This window comes from Delphinus delphis, chromosome 7 (assembly GCF_949987515.2).
Source record: "Delphinus delphis chromosome 7, mDelDel1.2, whole genome shotgun sequence".
In the NCBI taxonomy this organism is placed as follows: Eukaryota; Metazoa; Chordata; class Mammalia; order Artiodactyla; family Delphinidae; genus Delphinus; species Delphinus delphis.
The window spans coordinates 58,526,972-58,547,216 of NC_082689.1; the positions used below are offsets into that span (position 1 = coordinate 58,526,972).

Below are 20,245 nucleotides of genomic sequence, written 5' to 3' on the forward strand. Positions count from 1 at the left end.
CGGGGCCGAGAGGCCCCACGTGTAGGGATGGCGGAAGACGCGCGCTCCTGCGTGACCGGCTCAGGCCTGCAAGGATGGTTCTCCAGCTCCCGTCAGCTCGGGCGCCGCGCGACTCCTCCCACCCTCTCCCGCCTCCCGCGGCCAAACCAATGGGCGGGACGGGATGGGGGGAGCGCGGGGCGGAGCGGGGTGGGGCGCGCGGCTTGCGCGCAGGTGCAGCCCGGCGCCCGGCCCGCCTGTTCCGCTGCCGCCGCCGCAGCCGCCGCCGCCGCCGCCGCCGCTGCCGCCGACGTGCATTCCGCTCGGCGGAGGGGCCGGGCCTGCGCTTTCTCCTCCTTCCTCCCGGCCTCCGGCTGCCGGTAGGACCCGTTTCCCGCTGCCGCTGGGAGCCTGTGTCATCGTCCGCCCTGAGCACGGTGAGGTCTTCAGGGAGCCTGTGGTCGCGACCCCCGTCGCGTCTTTGACTCTGGCCCATTGCTCTGAGGCCGGCGTCCCGCCAGGGCCGGGTGGCCGGCCTGGGCGGAGGGCGGCGTGGAGCGTGTGGATGAATGAGGCGCTCTCGGACTAGGCCGCGTGTCCCGGGAGCGGCCCACGCCTCACCCGGCACGCTATGGGGAAAGCCTTCTCCGGAGGCGGGGACGGCCAGTGGCCCAGTCCAGAGGGGGAATATGTTGGGTGGGACCTCGCTTTGGCTGGGCGGCCAGCCACTCCTTGGTAGGAGGCCAGAGGACTGGAAAGTCTCTGCTCGTGCAGCTGTGCTTCGGAGACCTGGGGTTTGGCTGGGAACAGCTGTGAGTTACGACCCTGAGAAGGGAGATTCCTGGCCCTCGGGGTCAGGGATCAGAGGCTATCACTTCATGAGCAGGGCGTCAGCGTGGCCCCGGGAGGTTCAATTGGAGCCAGAAGACAGGGATAGTGTTAGTTCCCAGCTTATAAAACGTGAGGTTAGCAGTCCTCATGAGTTCAGTTTGCAGTCGGCTCAATTTTGCCCGGAGAAACTTAGAGCCAGATTGTCAGGGACCGAGAAAGTTTCGACCTGTAAATAAAAAGGCTTAGTAGATCCATTTACGACTAGAAGTAACCAAAGGGTGGATTCAGGAGGTTGCTTATGAGGACTGATGAGTTGTAACTACAGTGCCGAAGGTGAAAGAGACTTGTTGGAAAGACCTTGATACCGGCGTGTGTTCATTCATGCGAAAAATGGTGCTTGTGGGCGAAATGGAAAAGAACAGGTTCCAGATTGAGGGAATGGTTTGGTGGGAGGTGACTCGGTTGCTAGTGGTTCTAGAATGGATTTTCTTTGACACTCTTACCTGTGCTCCTGCTTCCAAATGCTTTCATTCATATAACCACATGTCAGGTTAAGAAAATGTTTCGTGAACAGTCTGGATGGAAGATTGGCAGCTAAATTTTATTTTTGATTTCTGGTGCCACATATTTTTAGATCAGTTTTCCAGGACTTCTCAGGAGTGACTGCTTTGACAACTATCAGAATCAGATCTGTTAACAGAACTTTTTTGTTTTCATTTTTGTTGAAAAATAAAGTGTGTCAGTTTTAGATTGATATATACAGTATGCTGTATTCTTAATCTATTATTCAATAATATATTGTGTGTGATGAAATGTGTTTTTGGTCAATGGGGACAGTAAAAAGTTTTGTTCATATGTGTGTTTGTTTTGACATTTCAGATGCCCCCCAAAAAGGGAGGTGATGGAATTAAACCACCCCCAATCATTGGAAGATTTGGAACTTCCTTGAAAATTGGTGTTGTTGGGTTGCCAAATGTTGGGTAGGTGAATGTTGGGCTTTTCTCATTTTCGTTTTGTAAATACTTTGGGTCTTGTTGTAGAAATGGGAACTCATGAGGTAATAAAAATTTAAATTGAAGAAAAGAGGCTAGGAAGCTGGACTATTAATATGTTGCAAAACAAGGTTTTCATTTACACTTATCTTATTTTTGCTTTTCTACACAGATATTGGGTTGAAACTTGAGTTACTTATATTGTTTGTTTTGCTAAACTCAGAGGAAGAAGCAGTGGGAGTTTAAACATCAAGTTGAACCAGATCAGCTCTGGTTCGCCAGAAACACTGTTGGGAGATACACAGTATTGAATTTATGAGGAATTAGAGTAGTTTAAATTAGATTTTCATGCTGGCTGGCTCCGTAGGGTACTTAGGCTGGCTACCAGAGGCCATGCAGTAGGATACTTTAGGAAATAGTTTTAAAAACCCCATTATAAATTTGATTAGATTTTTGGGAGATCAGGGATCAGATGGCTGAATTTTTACTAGAAAAGAAGGTGACAAGTTTGAACTTAATATTGGAAGTTGTGTGCTAAAAGGGTATCTTATAAAGTGGCTAAATCTGAAAGTTGTGAGAATAAAATTTTGAGTTTTGTAATGTTTAAAATTAAAGTGAATTATTACTGCAAATAAGACTAATTAGGAAATATTTGTGGGGTTTATTATATAAATCTGTACACATGCAACTTGGTTGTTCAAAGTCTACTTTTTTCATTATTTGCCCTTCTATTTTAATACCTTTTACTAACCTTAAAATGTAAAATGTCTCAGAAGTGATTAGGGTGTACTAAGGAGTAACAGATCCAATATGGATTTATTAAGAGGATGGAAAGTATTTTGGAATGTGCTTTAGGCTTTTAGATTGGTGGCAGGTAGGACAACTATGTTCTTTCACGTGTTCCTAGGAGCCCCTGTCATAGAGATTGCTTAGTGAATGGAGCATGGTGTGACCAAGTAAGGCAGTTCTGAAATTCTTGTAATGTAAAACATGACAAGTGGGGCTGTCCTAATTTCAGTCTGGAGCTGGAGAGGTTGGCATTTTGAGGGGGTTTCCTGCTGTGATATAGGCTGCTTGCAAAGTAAGACTAAATAGAGAGTGGGAATCTAAGCAAAACAAATAATTAAGCAAAGTACTGTAGGGTGCTGTCAATAAACTTGAAAGCAAGATATGATCGTTATGTATGTTGTGAACTTTATTGCGTTAGTAAGCAAGACATAGTTTTTAGATATTAACATACTTCTCTCATTCTAGAATCATTGCAGTCAACGCAGCTTGACTTTACATGGGACTGATTTAAAATGGGCCATCTTAAAAAATGTTTCCTGTATGAGTTTTTTAGCATAGAGCATAATAAAGTCAATATATAGGAAAATAACCTAGGATATTTTATTATCCAGTATAAATGTGCTATTTATGCTTTTAAATTAAATACTCCTCCCACTTTCCCCCAGTTTTATTGATGTATACTTTATAAACAGTAAAATTCACTCATTTTAATAATGTGCAGTTCAATGAGTTTTGGCAATTGTGTTTGGTTATGAACACTCTTTTTTTTAGAATGATCTTACATTGCCTAACTGTATCAGGTAGGGTTCTTCGTAAGCAACACAAATTCTTGCTGTTTTAAGCAAGAAAAAGAGACTTATTGGAAGGAGAGCATTGAAGGACAAGCTGAACAGCCAGGCCTCAGGAAGGACAGCAGCCTGGGTAGTGCTGGCAGAGACGGGTCCACGTGGAGCTCAGCCATATGAACTGAACTTCTGGGTGTTTCTCATCACCTGCTGCCTCTCCAGTGATATAGATTCCTGTGTAAGGAAATCTTACTGGGCATGTCTACCTCTGGATAGGCCCACAAGAAATGGATTGGGGAGAGGGGACAGTTCTCTGAAGGATGGCCTGCTGATCAAAAATAAGGACATTTAGTGCTGAAACCATCTAAAGAATCTCTTGGTTTTTAGAGAACTGGATGAATAAGAAGGTTTGCTGATTATCTAGAAACATAGAGGGATATTTATAGCTAACAATAGTTGATATTTATTTGAACACTTATTTAGTGTATGCCTATCACTATTCTGAGCACTTTATGTGTATTATCTAATTTAATCAATGTTTAACATCCCTGCCCTCTTCTCATTAGAATTTAAATTCCGTAAAGGCAAGGATTGTCTTGTTCTTGTTTATTGTTGTATTTCTAGCACCTAGACTGGTGTTAGGAACTTAGTAGGTAGGCACTCAGTAATTATCTGTGAATGGATAGTTTTTCTGCCCTTGATGCCATGTGTAGGTTTAATGATAAGGAGGCACGTTTTGATGGCCACTTTTTTTTTTTTTTTTTTTTTTTTTGCGGTACGCGGGCCTCTCACTGTTGTGGCCTCTCCCGTTGCGGAGCACAGGCTCCGGACGCGCAGGCTCAGCGGCCATGGCTCACGGGCCCAGCAGCTCCGAGGCATGTGGGATCTTCCCGGACCCGGGCACGAACCCGCGTCCCCTGCATTGGCAGGCGGACTCTCAACCACTGCACCACCAGGGAAGCCCAGAAGTTTCTTTTTTATGTAAAAGTGTAAATTTTGCAGTCATAGATTGGTATATTGACCTTGCTTTATGAACTTAGAAACCCCAGCTCCTTGCACCTCATGCTTCAGCAATCCCAAGGGAATGGCCTTTCATTCTCATGGACCAAAGTGTTGTGAATTCCAGACAACTGGTTATCCAAGGGGTGAAAGGACCAAACAACTTGCCCTGCAATCTAAGAGGGATTTTTTTTTTTCCTGTAAGCTGCCACACCATACTTCTGGTAACATTCCTTTGTCCAGATATAGTCATAAGAATTTACTTTCAAGGAAGGCTAGGATATGTAGTCTTTATTTTGATGGACATATGTTCAGTTAAAAATTCTGTTACTATGAAAGGAGGAAAGAATGAATATTGGGGGACAACTGTATACTCTGTTCCATTACTCAGCAACTGCCTCAGGAGAGTATTTGTCTTGCTTAGTTGATACTTCCGGGAATGTCCTTTGGTTGTTCCTACAGCTTGCCTTTTCCCAATTTGCCAGAGTCCAGCCACAAAGCTATGTACTGTTGTTGAGGAAAACATTTTTTTTAAATGCTTTAAAAAAAATCACAGGGTAATTATATTCAATGTTTTAGTTATCTATTTTTATGTAGGAAACCACTCCAAAAGTTTGTGGTTTAAAACGATGAATATTTATAATAATATTTCTCATGATTCTGTGGGTTAGCTGGGTGAGTCTACTGCTGGTCTCACTTGAGATCCTTCAGGTGGCTGCATTCAGCTGATGGCTAGTGAGGGTTGGAAGGTCCAAGATGGCCATACCCACAGGGCTGGGGCCTTATCAGGCTGGAAGTCTAGGGCATTTCTATCTTCCCTTACTTGGCTTCTTTCTCTCCAAGTGGTCTCCAGCCCAAACTTTTTTATAGCATGGTGGCTGATGCCCAAGAGAGTGAAAATGTGCCAGTGGTACAAAACACTCCCACCTATTTCTTTTAGTCAAAGCAAGTCGTGACACCAGCCCAGAGATAAGGAGGGAAGGGAAATAGACTCACCCTCTTGAGGGAAGGAGTAGAAAAGAACATGTGGCCATCTTTAATCCATTGCATTCTACTATTTTCCTATTTTCCTAATATAGTTTTATATGACACCCATTTGTTCCCTGGAGAAGTCTTCCTGGCTCGTTCTTAGCTTCTTGTTCTTACTGAAGAGGCTCCATTCTTGACTGCTTCGAGAAACTCACTGGAGGAAGATTAATCTCTAGGTGCTCAATTAATAATGCTCTTTTTAATGCATATATTTATTTTTCATGCTGGCCAGTTTTTTTTTTCCAATATTTGATTATAAAAAATTTCACGTACAGAAAAGCCACTCACTTTTTATACAGAATAGTGTTTATTATATATACATTATATATAGGAAACAATAAGCAATTATGTATATTCTATCCTTGGGATAGATTATATTTTTCTTTTACAATTTTAAAGTCTTAATAGTAATCTTCCACTGATGACTATTAATAATTTGTTTTTTGCAGATTGCTTACATGAACTAGTTTGAAATTGATGTGGAAATGAAGGTACAGCGTGGTACAGATTGTGTATTTTAACTCTTTTGTAGGTCATTTAAGACCTTTTAAAAATGTTTGCTTTTGACAAAAACTATAGCAAAAGGCAATAATGATCTGATTGTCAAAGCTGGTACGCATTTTTTGTCCTTAACTTACTTAACCTCTCTGCCCTATTTGGCACTGTTAGTAACTCCCCACCTCTCTCAACTCTTCCTTCAGTCTTTTGTGCTTGCTACACTTCCTGTGTTTGCGCTCTATATTAGGTTTCTGTCCTTGGCTGTCTTCTCTTTTATACTTTCTCCCTGGGCAGTCTCATCCTCTCCTAATTTTAATCATCTGTTGGCTTCTCTTTTCTAAATTTATATGTCCTGCTCAGGTTGCATCTGAGTTCCAGATTCATATATCTAACTGCCCTGAATATCTCCAGTTAAATGTCTACACCCTACATGTCTAAAACTGAACTTATTGCCTCTTGCATTCCCTATCTTGGTTAATAATACTACTTTCCACCCAGATACTTGAGAGATTTATCTTTTCATCCTTTCCCCTCAGCTGTATTTTTCAGTAGGGCACCAAACCTGGTACCTGAATATCTCTCTGATCTATTTTCTTCACATCTTTTTGCCACTCATTTCTTACTTGAATTATTCCAGAGGCTTCTTAAGTGGGCTTTCTGTCAGGGCATTATCTATAGTAAATCTTTTTTTGTTTTGCCCAGGTGTTTTTTTGTTTTTGTTTTTTAAATTGAGGTATAACATACACAGTAAAATGCGAAAACTTTAAATGTACATATCAGATTTTTACATTTTAATTCACCCATGTAACCAGTACCCACATCAAAATCTAGAACAAATCCAGTGCCACAAAAGACTTCCTTGTACCCCTTCCCAGTTGGTACTATCCTTCCTAGGATAACCATATTCCAACTTGTATTACCACATTGATTAGTTTGCCTGATACAGATGGAATCACACATTATGCACTCTTGTTTGTTTTTTTTTTTTTCTTTTTTGCGGTACGCGGGCCTCTGACTGTTGTGGCCTCTCCCGTTGTGGAGCACAGGCTCCAGACGTGCAGGCTCAGCAGCCATGGCTCACGGGCCTTTCCACTCCGTGGCATGTGGGATCTTCCCGGACCGGGGCACGAACCTGCGTCCCCTGCATGGGCAGGCGGACTCTCAACCACTGCGCCACCAGGGAAGCCCACATTATGCACTCTTTATATCTTTTACAAGTCATTATGCCTGAGAGAATATACACTATATTTACCCTTTTTGCTATTGATGGGCATTTGGGTTGTTTCCTTTTTTTTGTCTATTATGAATAGAGCTGCTTTGAACATTCATGTACATGTCTTTTGGTGGGTAGATATAAGAACTCATTTCTGTTGGGTGAATGGATACACTTACCCCACTCACCCTGTCCCCCGAACTCCCCACCTCTAGGAGTTAAATAGCTTTAGATACTGCCACATAATTTTCCAAAGTGGTTATTCTAATTTATAGTGCTGGTATTGTAAAAAAGAGTTCTAATTTCTCTTCATCCTCACTAGCACTTGGTATTATCATTCTTTTTCATTTTGGCCATACTTGTGTGCAGTATCATGATCGTTTTGCATACCTGTGATAGCTAATGATTTTGAACATCTTTTAATATGTTTACTGGACATTTTTTGTGAAGGATATTTTTTCTTTTTAGTAATAATTAGGTGTTTTTTATTCTGGATATGGGTTCCTTGTTGGATATGCATTAGAACTACCTCTTCCTAGTCTGTGTGACTTTTTGCTTAAGAGTAAATAAAAATTGTTTTTGAAGTAGTTTCGCAATTAAAAAATTTCATACTTGCAAAGCTAGTTAAAAAAATTCCTATATGAGGTCTGCTTACACTCCCCAAATGTTAACATAGTACAGTTATAAAAATCAGGAAATTAGCATTGATTTACCAGTTGCCTCACTAATGTCCATTTTCTGGTCCAGGATCTAATACAGGATTACATATATGTTGCATTTAATTGTTGCTGTGTCCTTAGTTTCCTTTAACCTAGAACAGTTTCTCACTTTGTCTTTCATGTCCTTGACACTTTTGAGGAGTGCTGACCTCTTATGGTAGGCTCTTAAACCTTGGGGTTTATCTAATATTTCCTTGTGATTAAATTCAAATTATGCATTTTTGGATGCAGAAGTGACATGTGCTTCTTAGTACATTATATCAGGAAGCACACAATGTTGATTTGTCCTGTTACTAGTGATTTTAACTTTGATCACTTATCTAAGGAGGTGTCTGACAAATTTCTTCACTGAAAAGTTTACTGTATTTTCCGTTGCAATTAATAAATATATCTTTTAGGGAGATACTTTGAAATTATGTAAATACTGTGTTTCTCATACTTTTGCCCCCCAGTTTTGGCGTGTATTAATGATTCTTGTTTGAAATAGTTATTATTGTGGTGTTTACCAAATAGAGATTTAAAAATTTCTGTTGGTCTTCTACATTTATAGAGGAAACAATTTATAGAAGAAACAATGGAAATTCTATTGTTTAGAATTCTATTGTTTAGAATTCTGTTGTAAAGAAGAACCCCCCATTTTCTCATGTAAATTACTTATAATTTGTTTATATCAGGATCAGTTTTTACTTTGCTGGTTATAATGCGTTACTATTGTTATTTATTTTGTTGCTCAAATTGCCCACATTTGGCCATCAGGAGCCTTCCTGTTCACTCGTGTTACTTTTGATGTGTCCTCCATTTTTTGAGTATTTTCTGGTTTCTAGCTCCACATTATGTTCCAGGCTTATTTGTACCTTCTCTGTCCCAGCTTTGTAATAAACAAATTTTTCTGTTGACATATGTTTTCATCTCTCTTGGGTGTATACTTAGGAGTGGAATTTCTGGGTTGTATGTAACCGTATATTTAACTATTTGAGGAACTGCCAAACTTTTCTAAAGCGAGTGTGTCATTCTGTGTTCTTACCAGCAATGTATGTGGGTTCTACTTTCTTCACATTCTCACCGGTGCTTGTAATTATCTTTATTAAACATTTTTTATTTTTTTAAAATTTTATTTATTATTTATTTATTTATTTTTGCGGTATGTGGGCCTCTCACTGTTGCAGCCTCTCCCGTTGTGGAGCACAGGCTCCGGACGCGCAGGCTCAGCAGCCATGGCTCACGGGCCCAGCTGCTCCGCGGCATGTGGGATCTTCCCAGACCGGGGCACGAACCTGTGTCCCCTGCGTCGGCAGGCAGACTCTCAACCAGTGCGCCACCAGGGAAGCCCTATTAAACATTTTTTAAATTGAGGTTTAGTTGATTTACAATATTATAGTAGTTTCAGGTGTGCAGCATAGTGATTCAAAATTTTTATAGGTTATACTTCATTTATAGTTATTATAAAATATTGGCTATATCCCTTGTGCTGTGCAATATGTCCTTGTAGCTTATTTATTTTATACATATTAGTTTTTACCTCTTACTCCCCTACCCGTATCTTGCCACTACACCCTTTCCCTGTCCTCACTGATAACCACTATTTTGTTCTCTGTATCTTCATTTTGATTTCATTTTATTTCAGATATTTTATTTTTTATACAATAGTTCTGTCTGGATAGTTTTCGTATTTTTTCATTCCTCATTATCTTCACCTGTGAGTCTGTTTATTTTTTGTTATGTTCACTGGTTTGTTTTGTTTTTTAGATTCCACATATAAGTGATAATATACAGTATTTGTCTTTCTCTGCCTGACTTATTTCACTAAGCATAATACCCTCCAGGTCCAGCCACATTGTTGCAAATGGCAGAATTTCTTTCTTTGTTTTTTAATGGCTGAGTAGTATTCCATTGTGTGTGTGTGTGTGTGTGTGTGTGTGTGTGTGTGTGTGTGTGTGTGGTGTGTGGTGTGTATCTCATGTTATCTTTATCCCTTTATCTGTTCATGGACACTTAGTTTGCTTCTATATCTTGGCTATTGTAAATAATGGTGCTATGAACACTGGGGTGTATGTATCTTTTAGAATTAGTATTTTCATTTTCTTTGGATATGTACCCAAGAAGTTGAATTGCTGGATCATATGGTAGTTCCACTTTTAGTTTTTTGAGGAACCTGCGTGCTGTTTTCCACAGTGGTTGCAGCAATTTATGTTCCCACCAACAGTGCACAGGGTTCTTCTTTCTCCACATCCCAGCCAATATTTGTTATTTGTGGTCTCTGATTGTTATCATCTTTTTAATTATAGCGAAGGCATGAAGTGGTATCTCATTGTGGTTTTGAATTGCACTTCCTTGATGCCTAATAATATTGAGCATCTTTTCATGTGCTTATTATGCCTTCATTTTGGAACGATTTTCGTTGGGAATTCCAGGAACAGTTTTTCTTTCAGCACATTGAAGGTATCTTCCATTTTCTTCCAGCTTTCTAATGAGAAGTCTGTTGTTGTTGTTATCTTGGTTTCTTTGTACATAATGTGTTTTTTTTTTTTCCCTATAACTTTCTTTAAAATTTTCTCTTTACTACTGGTTTTCAGAAATTTGATTTTCATATGCATTGATGTGGTTTCCCTTATGCCTCTTTTGCTTGGGGTCTGTTGAGACTTTAGGCTTGTGAGTTTATGATTTTCATTAAATTTGTAAAATATTTGGCCAGAGCATTTCTTCAAATGCTCTTTTCTCCCCCTCTCCTCCTTTCCCTTCCTCTCCTCCTGAGACTTTTATTACATATGGGTTAGTCCGCTAGGTAATATTCTACTGAAGCTCTGGTTATGTTTTTGTCCAATTTTTTTCCCCTGTGCTTCATTTGATAGCTGCTGTTGTTCTGTCTTCATGTTCACTGATCTTTTGTGCAGTGTCTAATCTACAGTTAGTCACATCCAGTGTGTTTCATTTCAATTCAATTTTTTCATACACTGTATTTTTTATACAATAGTTCTGTCTGGATGGTTTTCATATTTTCATTATCTTCATATTTACCTTTATATCCTTCAGAAAAATTTTAAAAAATCTATTACATTTATTTTAAGGTCCTCGTCTGCTAATTCCATCATCTCTATCATTACTGTGTTTGTGTTTATTGACTTTTATCTTGCTTTGGATCTATATTTTCCTGCTTCTTTGCATGCCTGTTAATTTTTTTTTTTTTTTTTATGGTACGCGGGCCTCTCACTGTTGTGGCCTCTCCCGTTGTGGAGCACAGGTTCTGGACGCGCAGGCTCAGCGGCCATGGCTCATGGGCCCAGCCGCTCCGCGGCATGTGGGATCTTCCTGGACCGGGGCACGAACCTGTGTCCCCTGCATCAGCAGGCGGACTCTCAACCACTGTGCCACCAGGGAAGCCCGTGCCTGTTAATTTTTATTGGATTCCAGATGCTGGATTTTATGTTGAGTGCTGAATGTTATAGTATTCCTTTAACGAGTGTAGGACTTTGTTCTGGCATTTAGTTTTTGTGTATCATTTTGATTGTTTTGAGGCTGTTTATTATATTTTCTTATCATGAGTTCATAATATTTTTTGCTCTGGTGCTACTTTAGCTCTGATACTAAGACGTGACTCTTTGAGGACTCTACCCAAGTTCCCTTATATTATTATATCTTTCTCTGCTCTGCTGGTGGGGATGTGAAGTGTTCCAAGCTCCGTGTGAACCTGAGAACTGTTCACTGTGCTGCTTTTGAGTGTTTTTTTCTCCTGGCCTTTGGAGACTGAGCTTCCTCATGTACAAATATTACTGAACCATATTCTTGAAGATACCTTCTGCTTATCTCCAGAGCCCTCTCTCTGTGCAACTGCTTCCTTTCTAGTATACTGTCCTGTAAATTTTAGCTACTTTGGCCTGCTCAAACTCTCATCTCAGTCTCTTTAACTTGGCATGACTGCCGGGTTCTATTGGTTCCCCCTCCCTGTGCTGTGGCTTTGAAACCACCTTTAGGCAGTAAGCTAGGGTAGTTTTAGAGCTTAGTTCATTGGTTGTTTTCACAGGGAACACAGTCCTGTGCTACATACTGTCCCCTGTTTGAAAACTGTTTATTTCATGTTTTATCTGATTTCCTAGCTCTTTGTGTCAGGAGGGCAGTTCCATAAATAGAAGGGGAAGCAAAATTCCCCAATGACATTTAAATGAACTTAAATCTTATTGTATACTTCTCAGTATTGCAGGGTGCCTCCTCTTTCATGGAAATTCGTGAGTTGGGAATTATTTGTTTTCTTTTTTAATATGTTATGAATAATCTTTTGGACAATGGATATGCTCTCCCACTCACTCTTTCCTGTTATCAACAGTAATTGTGTACCTTAAAAGTACTTCATAATTTACTTTCTGTTAAATCTTTTAATTTTCATTGTTTATTTTTCAGAATTCTGGTCACTTTTTTTTTTCTATTTTCATAATTTTTTTTTGCATTTTTTAAAATTAGTTGTCCATTTTATACATATTAGTGTATATATGTCAATCCCAATATCCCAGTGCATCACACACCACCCCCCACCCACCGCTTCCTCACTTGGTGTCCATACGTTTGTTCTCTACATCTGTGTCTCAATTTCTGCCCTACAAACTGGTTCATCTGTACCATTTTTCTAGGTTCCATGTATATGCATTAATATACAATATTTGTTTTTCACTTTCTGACTTACTTCACTCTGTATGACAGTCTCTAGATCCATCCCTGTCTCTACAAATGACCCAATTTCGTTCCTTTTTATGGCTGAGTAATATTCCATTGTATATATGTACCACATCTTCTTTATCCATTTGTCTGTCGATGGGCATTTAGGTTGCTTCCATGTCCTGGCTATTGTAAACAGTGCTGCAATGAACATTGGGGTGCATGTATCTTTTGAATTATGGTTTTCTCTGGTTATGTGCCCAGTAGTGGGATTGCTGGGTCATATGGTAATTCTAGTTTCAATTTTTTAAGGAACCTCCATACTATTCTCCATAGTGGCTGTATCAATTTACACTCCCACCAACAGTGCAAGAGGGTTCCCTTTTCTCCACACCCTCTCCAGCATTTGTTGTTTGTAGATTTTCTGGTGATGTCCATTCTAACTGGTATGAGGTGATACCTCATTGTAGTTTTGATTTGCATTTGTCTAATAATTAGTGATGTTGAGCAGCTTTTCATGGGCTTCTTGGCCATCTGTATGTTTTCTTTGGAGAAATGTCTATTTAGGTCTTCTGCCCATTTTTGGATTGGGTTATTTTTTTTTAATATTGAGCTGCATGAGCTGTTTATATATTTTGGAGATTAATCCTTTGTCCGTTGATTCATTTGCAAATATTTTCTCCCATTCTGAGGGTTGTCTTTTCATCTTGTTTGTAGTTTCCTTTGCTGTGCAAAAGCTTTTAAGTTTCATTAGGTCCCATTTGTTTATTTTAGTTTTTATTTCCATTACTCTAGGAGGTGGATCAAAAAAGGTCTTGCTGTGATTTATGTCAAAGAGTGTTCTTCCTATGTTTTCCTCTAAGAGTTTTATAGTGTGCGGTCTTGCATTTAGGTTTCTAATCCATTTTGAGTTTATTTTTGTGTATGGTGTTAGGGAGTGTTCTAATTTCATTCTTTTACATGTAGCTGTCCAGTTTTCCCAGCACCGCTTATTGAAGCGACTGTGTTTTTCTCCATTTTATATCCTTGCCTCCTTTGTCATAGATTGGTTGACCATAGGTGTGTGGGTTTATCTCTGGGCTTTCTATCCTGTTCCATTGATTTATATTTCTGTTTTTGTGCCAGTACCGTATTGTCTTGATTACTGGCTTGGTAGTATAGTTTGAAGTCAGGGAGTCTGATTCCTCCAGCTCCTTTTTTTTTCCCTCAAGACCGCCTTGGCTATTTGGGGTCTTTTGTGTCTCCATACAAATTTTAAGATTTTTTGTTCTAGTTCTGTAAAAAATGCCACTGGTAATTGGATAGGGATTGCATTGATTCTGTAGATTGCTTTGGGTTGTATAGTCATTTTCACAATATTGATTCCTCCAATCCAAGAACATGGTATATATCTCCATCTGTTTGTATCAGCTTTAATTTCTTTCATCAGCATCTTACAGTTTTCTGCATACAGGTCTTTTGTCTCCCTAGGTAGGTTTATTCCTAGGTATTTTATTCTTTTTGTTGCAATGGTAAATGGGAGTGTTTCCTTAATTTCTCTTTCAGATTTTTCATCATTAGTGTATAGGAATGCAAGAGATTTTTGTGCATTAATTTTGTATCCTGCAACTTTACCAAATTCATTGACTAGCTCTAGTAGTTTTCTGGTGGCATCTTTAGGATTCTCTATGTATAGTTTCATGCCATCTACAAACAGTGACAGTTTTACGTCTTCTTTTCCAATTTGTATTTCTTTTTCTTCTCTAATTGCCATGGCTAGGACTTCCAAAACTATGTTGAATAATAGTGGTGAGAGTGGACATCTTTGTCTTGTTCCTGATCTTAGAGGAAATGCTTTCAGTGTTTCACCATTGAGAATGTTGTTTGCTCTGGGTTTGTTGTATATGGCTTTTACTATGTTGAGGTAGGTTCCCTCTATGCCCACTTTCTGGAGAGTTTTTATTATAAGTGGGTGTTGAATTTTGTCAAAACCTTTTTCTGCATCTATTGAGATGATCATATGGTTTTTATTCTTCAGTTTCTTAATATGGTGTATCACGTTGATTGATTTGCATATATTGAAGAATCCTTGCATCCCTGGGATAAATCCCACTTGATCATGGTGTATGATCCTTTTAATGTGTTGTTGGATTCTGCTTGCTAGTACTTTGTTGAGGATTTTTGCATATATATTCATGAGTGATATTGGTCTGCAATTTTCTTTTTTTGTAGTATCTTTGTCTGGTTTTGGTATCAGGGTGATGGTGGCCTCATAGAATGAGTTTGGGATTGTTCCTTCCTCTGCAATTGTTTGGAAGAGTTTGAGAAGGATGGGTGTTAGCTCTTCTCTAAATGTTTGATAGAATTCACCTGTGAAGCCATCTGGTCCTGGACTTTTGTTTGTTGAAAGACTTTTTTGTTGTTGTTGTTGTTGAAAGACTTTTAATCACAGTTTCAATTTCATTACTTGTGATTGGTCTGTCCATATTTTCTGTTTCTTCCTGGTTCTGTCTTGGAAGGTTATACCTTGTAAGAATTTGTCCATTTCTTCCAGGTTGTCCATTTTATTGGCATAGGGTTGCTTGTAGTAGTCTCTTAGGATGCTTTATATTTCTGTGGTGTCTGTTGTAACTTCTCCTTTTTCATCTCTAATTTTATTGACTTGAGTCCTCTCCCTCTTTTTCTGGATGAGTCTGGCTAATGGTTTATCAATTTTGTTTATCTTCTCAAAGAACCAGCTTTTAGTTTCATTGATCTTTGCTATTGTTTTCTTTGTTTCTGTTTGATTTATTTCTGCTCTGATCTTTATGATTTCTTTCCTTCTACTAACTTTGGGTTTTGTTTGTTCTTCTTTCTCTAGTTCCTTTAGGTGTAAGGTTAGATTGTTTACTTGAGATTTTTCTTGTTTCTTGAGGTAGGATTGTATTGCTATAAACTTCCCTCTTAGAACTGCTTTTGCTGCATCCCGTAGGTTTTGGGTCATCGTGTTTTCATTATCATTTGTCTCTAGGTATTTTTTGATTCCCTCTTTGATTTCTTCAGTAATCTCTTGGTTATTTAGTAACATATTGTTTAGCCTCCATGTGTTTGTGTTTTTTACATGTTTTTCCCTGTGCTTGATTTCTAATCTCATAGCGTTGTGGTCAGAAAAGATGCTTGATATGATTTCAATTTTCTTAAATTTACTTTGGCTTGATTTGTTACCCAAGATGTGATCTATCCTGGAGAATGTTCCATGAGCACTTGAGAAGAAAGTGTAATCTGCTATTTTGGATGGAATGTCCTATAAATATCCGTTAAATCTATCTGGTCTATTGTGTCTTTTAAAGCTTGTGTTTCCTTATTAATTTTCTGTTTGGATGATCTGTCCATTGGTGTAAGTGAGGTGTTCAAGTCCCCCACTATTATTGTGTTACTGTCAATTTTCTCTTTCATAGCTGTTAGCCATTGCCTTATGTATTGAGGTGCTCCTTTGTTGGGTGCATATATATTTATAATTGTTATATCTTCTTCTTGGATTGATTCCTTGATTATTATATAATGTCCTTCCTTGTCTGTTGTAACATTCGTTATTTTAAAGTCTGTTTTATTTGATATGAGTATTGCTACTCCAGCTTTCTTTTGATTTCCATTTTCATGTAATATCTTTTTCCATCCCCTCACTTTCATTGGGTATGTGTCCCTAGGTTTGAAGTGGGTCTCTTGTAGACAGCATATATATGGGTCTTGTTTTTGTATCCATTCAGCAAGCCTGTGTCTTTTGGTAGGAGCATTTTTTTTTTTTTTTTTTTTGCTGTACGCGGGCCTCTCACTGTTGTGGCCTCTCCCGTTGTGGAGCACAGGCTCTGGACGCGCAGGCTCAGCGGCCATGGCTCACGGGCCTAGCCGCTCCGCGGCATGTGGGATCTTCCCAGACCGGGGTATGAACCCGTGTACCCTGCATCGGCAGGCGGACTCTCAACCACTGCGCCACCAGGGAAGTCCGGTAGGAGCATTTAATCCATTCACGTTTAAGGCAATTATCGATATGTATGTTCCTGTTACCATTTTCTTAATTGTTTTGAGTTTGTTTTGTAGGTCCTTTTCTTCTCTTGTGTTTCCCAGTTAGAGAAGTTCCTTTAGCATTTGTTGTAGAGCTGGTTTGGTGGTGCTGAATTCTTTTAGCTTTTGCTTGTTTGTAAAGCTTTTGATTTCTCCATCGAATCTGAATGAGATCCTTGCCGGGTAGAGTAATCTTGGTTGTAGTTTTTTCTCTTTCATTACTTTAAATATGTCATGCCAGTCCCTTCTGGCTTGTAGGGTTTCTGCTGAGAAATCAGCTGTTAACCTTATGGGAGTTCCCTTGTATGTTATGTCATTTTTCCCTTGCTGCTTCAATAATTTTTCTTTGTCTTTAATGTTTGCTAATTTGATTACTATGTGTCTCGGTGTGTTTCTCCTTGGGTTTTTCCTGTATGGGACTCTCTGTGCTTCCTGGACTTGGGTGACTATTTCCTTTCCCATGTTAGGGAAGTTTTCAACTATAATCTATTCAGATATTTTCTCTGGTCCTTTCTCTCTCTCTTCTCTTTCTGGGACCCCTATAATGTGAATGTTGTTGTGTTTAATGTTGTCCCAGAGGTCTCTTAGGCTGTCTTCATTTCTTTTCATTCTTCTTTCTTTATTCAGTTCCACAGTAGTGAATTCCACCATTCTGTCTTCCGGATAAGGTCACTTATCCGTTCTTCTGCTTCAGTTATTCTGCTATTGATTCCTTCTAGTGTATTTCTCATTTCAGTTATTGTATTGTTCACCTGTGTTTGTTTGTTCTTTAATTCTTCTAGGTCTTTGTTAAACATTTCTTGCATTTTCTCGATCTTTGCCTCCATTCTTTTTCCGATGTCCTGTATCATCTTAACTATCATTATTCTGAATTCTTTTTCTGGAAGGTTGCCTATCTCCACTTCATTTAGCTGTTTTTCTGGGGTTTTATTTTTTTCCTTCATCTGGTACATAGCCTTCTGCCTTTTCATCTTGTCTATCTTTCTGTGAATGCGGTTTTTGTTCCATAGGCTGCAGGATTGTAGTTCTTCTTGCTGCTGCTGTCTGCCCTCTCATGGATGAGGCTATCTAAGAGGCTTGTGGAAGTTTCCTGATGGGAGGGACTGGTGGTGGGTAGAGCTGGGTTTTGCTCTGGTGGGCCGAATTCAGTAAAACTTTAATATGCCTCTCTGCTGATGGGTGGGGCTGGGTTCCCTCCCTGTTGGTTGTTTGGCCTGAGGGGACCCAACACTGGAGGCTACCCTGGCTCTTTGGTGGGGTAATGGCGGGCTCTGGGAGAGCTCTTGCCAAGGAGTACTTCCCAGAACTTCTGCTCCTAGTGTCCTTGTTCTCATGGTGAGACACAGCCACCCCCGCCTCTGCAGGAGACCCTCCAACACTAGCAGGTAGGTGTGGTTCAGTCTCCTGAGGGGTCACTGCTCTTTCCCCTGGGTCCTGATGTGGACACTACTTTGTGTGTGCCCTCCAAGAGTGGAGTCTCTTTTTCCCCCACTCCTGTCAAAGTCCTGCAATCAAATCCCGCTAGCCTCAAAGTCTGATTCTCTGGGAGTTCCTCCTCCCGTTGCTGGACCCCCAGGTTGGAAAGCCTGAAGTGGGGCTCAGAACCTTCACTCCACTGGGTGGAGTATAAGTATTCTGTGGTATAAGTACTCTCCAATTTGTGAGTCACCCATCCAACAGTTATGGGATTTGATTTTATTGTGCTTGCGCCCTTCCTACTGTCTCATTGTGGTTTCTTCTTTGTCTTTGGGTGTGGGGTGTCTTTTTTGGTGAGTTCCAGTGTCTCCCTGTCGATTATTGTTCAGCAGTTAGTTGTGATTCTGGTGCTCTTGCAAGAGGGAGTGAGAGCCCGTCCTTCTACTCCACCGTCTTGAACCTGAAGCCTGGTCACTATTGCTATATCATATAATTTCAGATTTTTTTTTTCGCTCATTTATTTATTTACTATTAACTATAGCCTGTTTTGGATTTCACCAGTTTTCCTGCTAATGTCCTTTTTCTTTTCCTGTATAGACCTTTTAAAGGTCATGAAAAATTTCATTTACTTTTGAAAAGTTCTATTCAGGTATTTTGTATAATGTCTCTCAATTCCAGTTTGATGTTTCCTCATGCTGTGGACTTTTTCTTTATCCACTCCTCTGTCGATAGACATTAGGGCTGCTTCCACCTTTTGGTTATTGTGAATAATGCTGAAGTGAACATGAGTGTGCAAATATCACTTTGAGATCCTGCTTTTAATTATTTTGGGTAAATACCCTGAAGTGGAGTTGCTGGATCACATGGTAATTCTATTTTTAGTTTGTTGAGGAACCTTCATACTGTTTTCCATAGCAGCTGTACCATTTTACATTCCACCAACAGTGTACCAGAGTTCTAAATTCTCTACGTCTTGGCCAACACTTGTTTTCTGTTTTTTTGATAGTGACTGTCTTAATGGGTGTGAGGTGATACCTCATTGTGGTTTTGATTTGCATTTTACTGATGATTGGTGATGTTGAGCATCTTTTCGTATGTTTCTTGGCTATTTGTTTATCTTCTGTGGAGAAATGTCTATTGAGGTCCTTTGCTACTTTTTAATGTTACTTTTTACAGTTACTTTTGTTGTTGTTGTTAAGTTATACTAGTTCTCTATACATTCTGGATATTAACTCTTTATCAGACATGTGATTTGCAATTATTTTTTTCCCATTCTATAGGTTACCTTTCACTCTGTTGATTGTTTCTTTTGATGTACAGTTTTTAAGTTTGAGGTAGTCTCATTTTTTTTCTAATTTTGCTTTTGTTGCGTGTCCTTTTGGTGTCATATCTCAGAAATAATTGCCAAATCCAGCGTTACAAAGTTTTTCCCCTATATTTCCTCTGTGACTTTTATAGTTTTAGGCTCTACCTTTAGGTCTGTAATCCATTTTGAGTTAATTTTTGTGTATGGTGTAAGGTGAGGGTCTTCATTCCTTTGCATGTGGCTATCCAGTTTTCTCAGTGTCATTTATTGAAGAGACTGTCTTTTCCCCATTGTGTGGTCTTGATACTCTTGTCAAAGATTATCTGACTGTATATGGGAGGATTTATTTCTGGGCTCTCTATTCTGTTCCACTGATATATGGGTCCATCTTTATGTCAGTTCCACACTATTTGGATTACTGTAGTTTTACAATATATTTTGGTATCAGAAATCATGCAGTAGACTTTTGGGAAGAACACTGTGGAGGTGAAGTGCCTTTCTCATTGTGTCATATTGAGGGGCTACATGATAGCAACATGATTTGTCACTGGTGATGTTAACCTTGATCATTTGGTTAAGGTGGTGTCTGCCAGATTTCTCCACTGTAAAATTATCCTTTTTCTTTTTGATAGGCTGTTCCTTAGAAGCAAGTCACTAAGTCCAACCCATGCTCAAGGGGAGGGGAATTAAGCTCCACCTCCTGAAGGAATAAGTATCAAAGAATTTGTGGACATTTGTTAAAATCACCACAGTAATTAATTAGTATTATGGGGGAAAGGTATCTTGAGGCTATTTAAATATTCTGTTTCTTCTTAAAGTTTCCCCAGCTAAACTTTATCACTTCTTGGTGGATTTTGCCTGCAGCAATTATTAGTGTGGTGTTCTAATGGTGATATTCTACTTCCTTTATTCCTTTTACATTTATTATTTGGAATTCTTCTGTATGGAATGTTTTTTTTTCCCCCTACAATTAGTTATTTATTCAATCATTTATATAGTTCTATTTAGACTCAGTGAAATTTTTT

The 20,245-nt window shown here is 39.4% G+C and overlaps 1 protein-coding gene across 2 annotated transcripts in view; it reads left to right on the forward strand.

Moving 5' to 3' along the window:
• Nucleotides 1–248: 248 nt before the first annotated feature.
• OLA1 (Obg like ATPase 1) overlaps nucleotides 249–20,245 on the forward strand; it is a 168,318-nt gene continuing 148,321 nt past the window's right edge. The window contains exons 1-2 of one of the 2 annotated variants that reach the window (XM_060016570.1): nucleotides 249–416; nucleotides 1,690–1,790. In XM_060016570.1, coding sequence (XP_059872553.1) covers nucleotides 1,690–1,790 — 101 coding nt within the window. In that variant the 5' untranslated portion in view covers nucleotides 249–416. The remainder of the gene's footprint in view (nucleotides 417–1,689; nucleotides 1,791–20,245) is intronic. The other variant, XM_060016569.1, reaches the window with a different exon arrangement.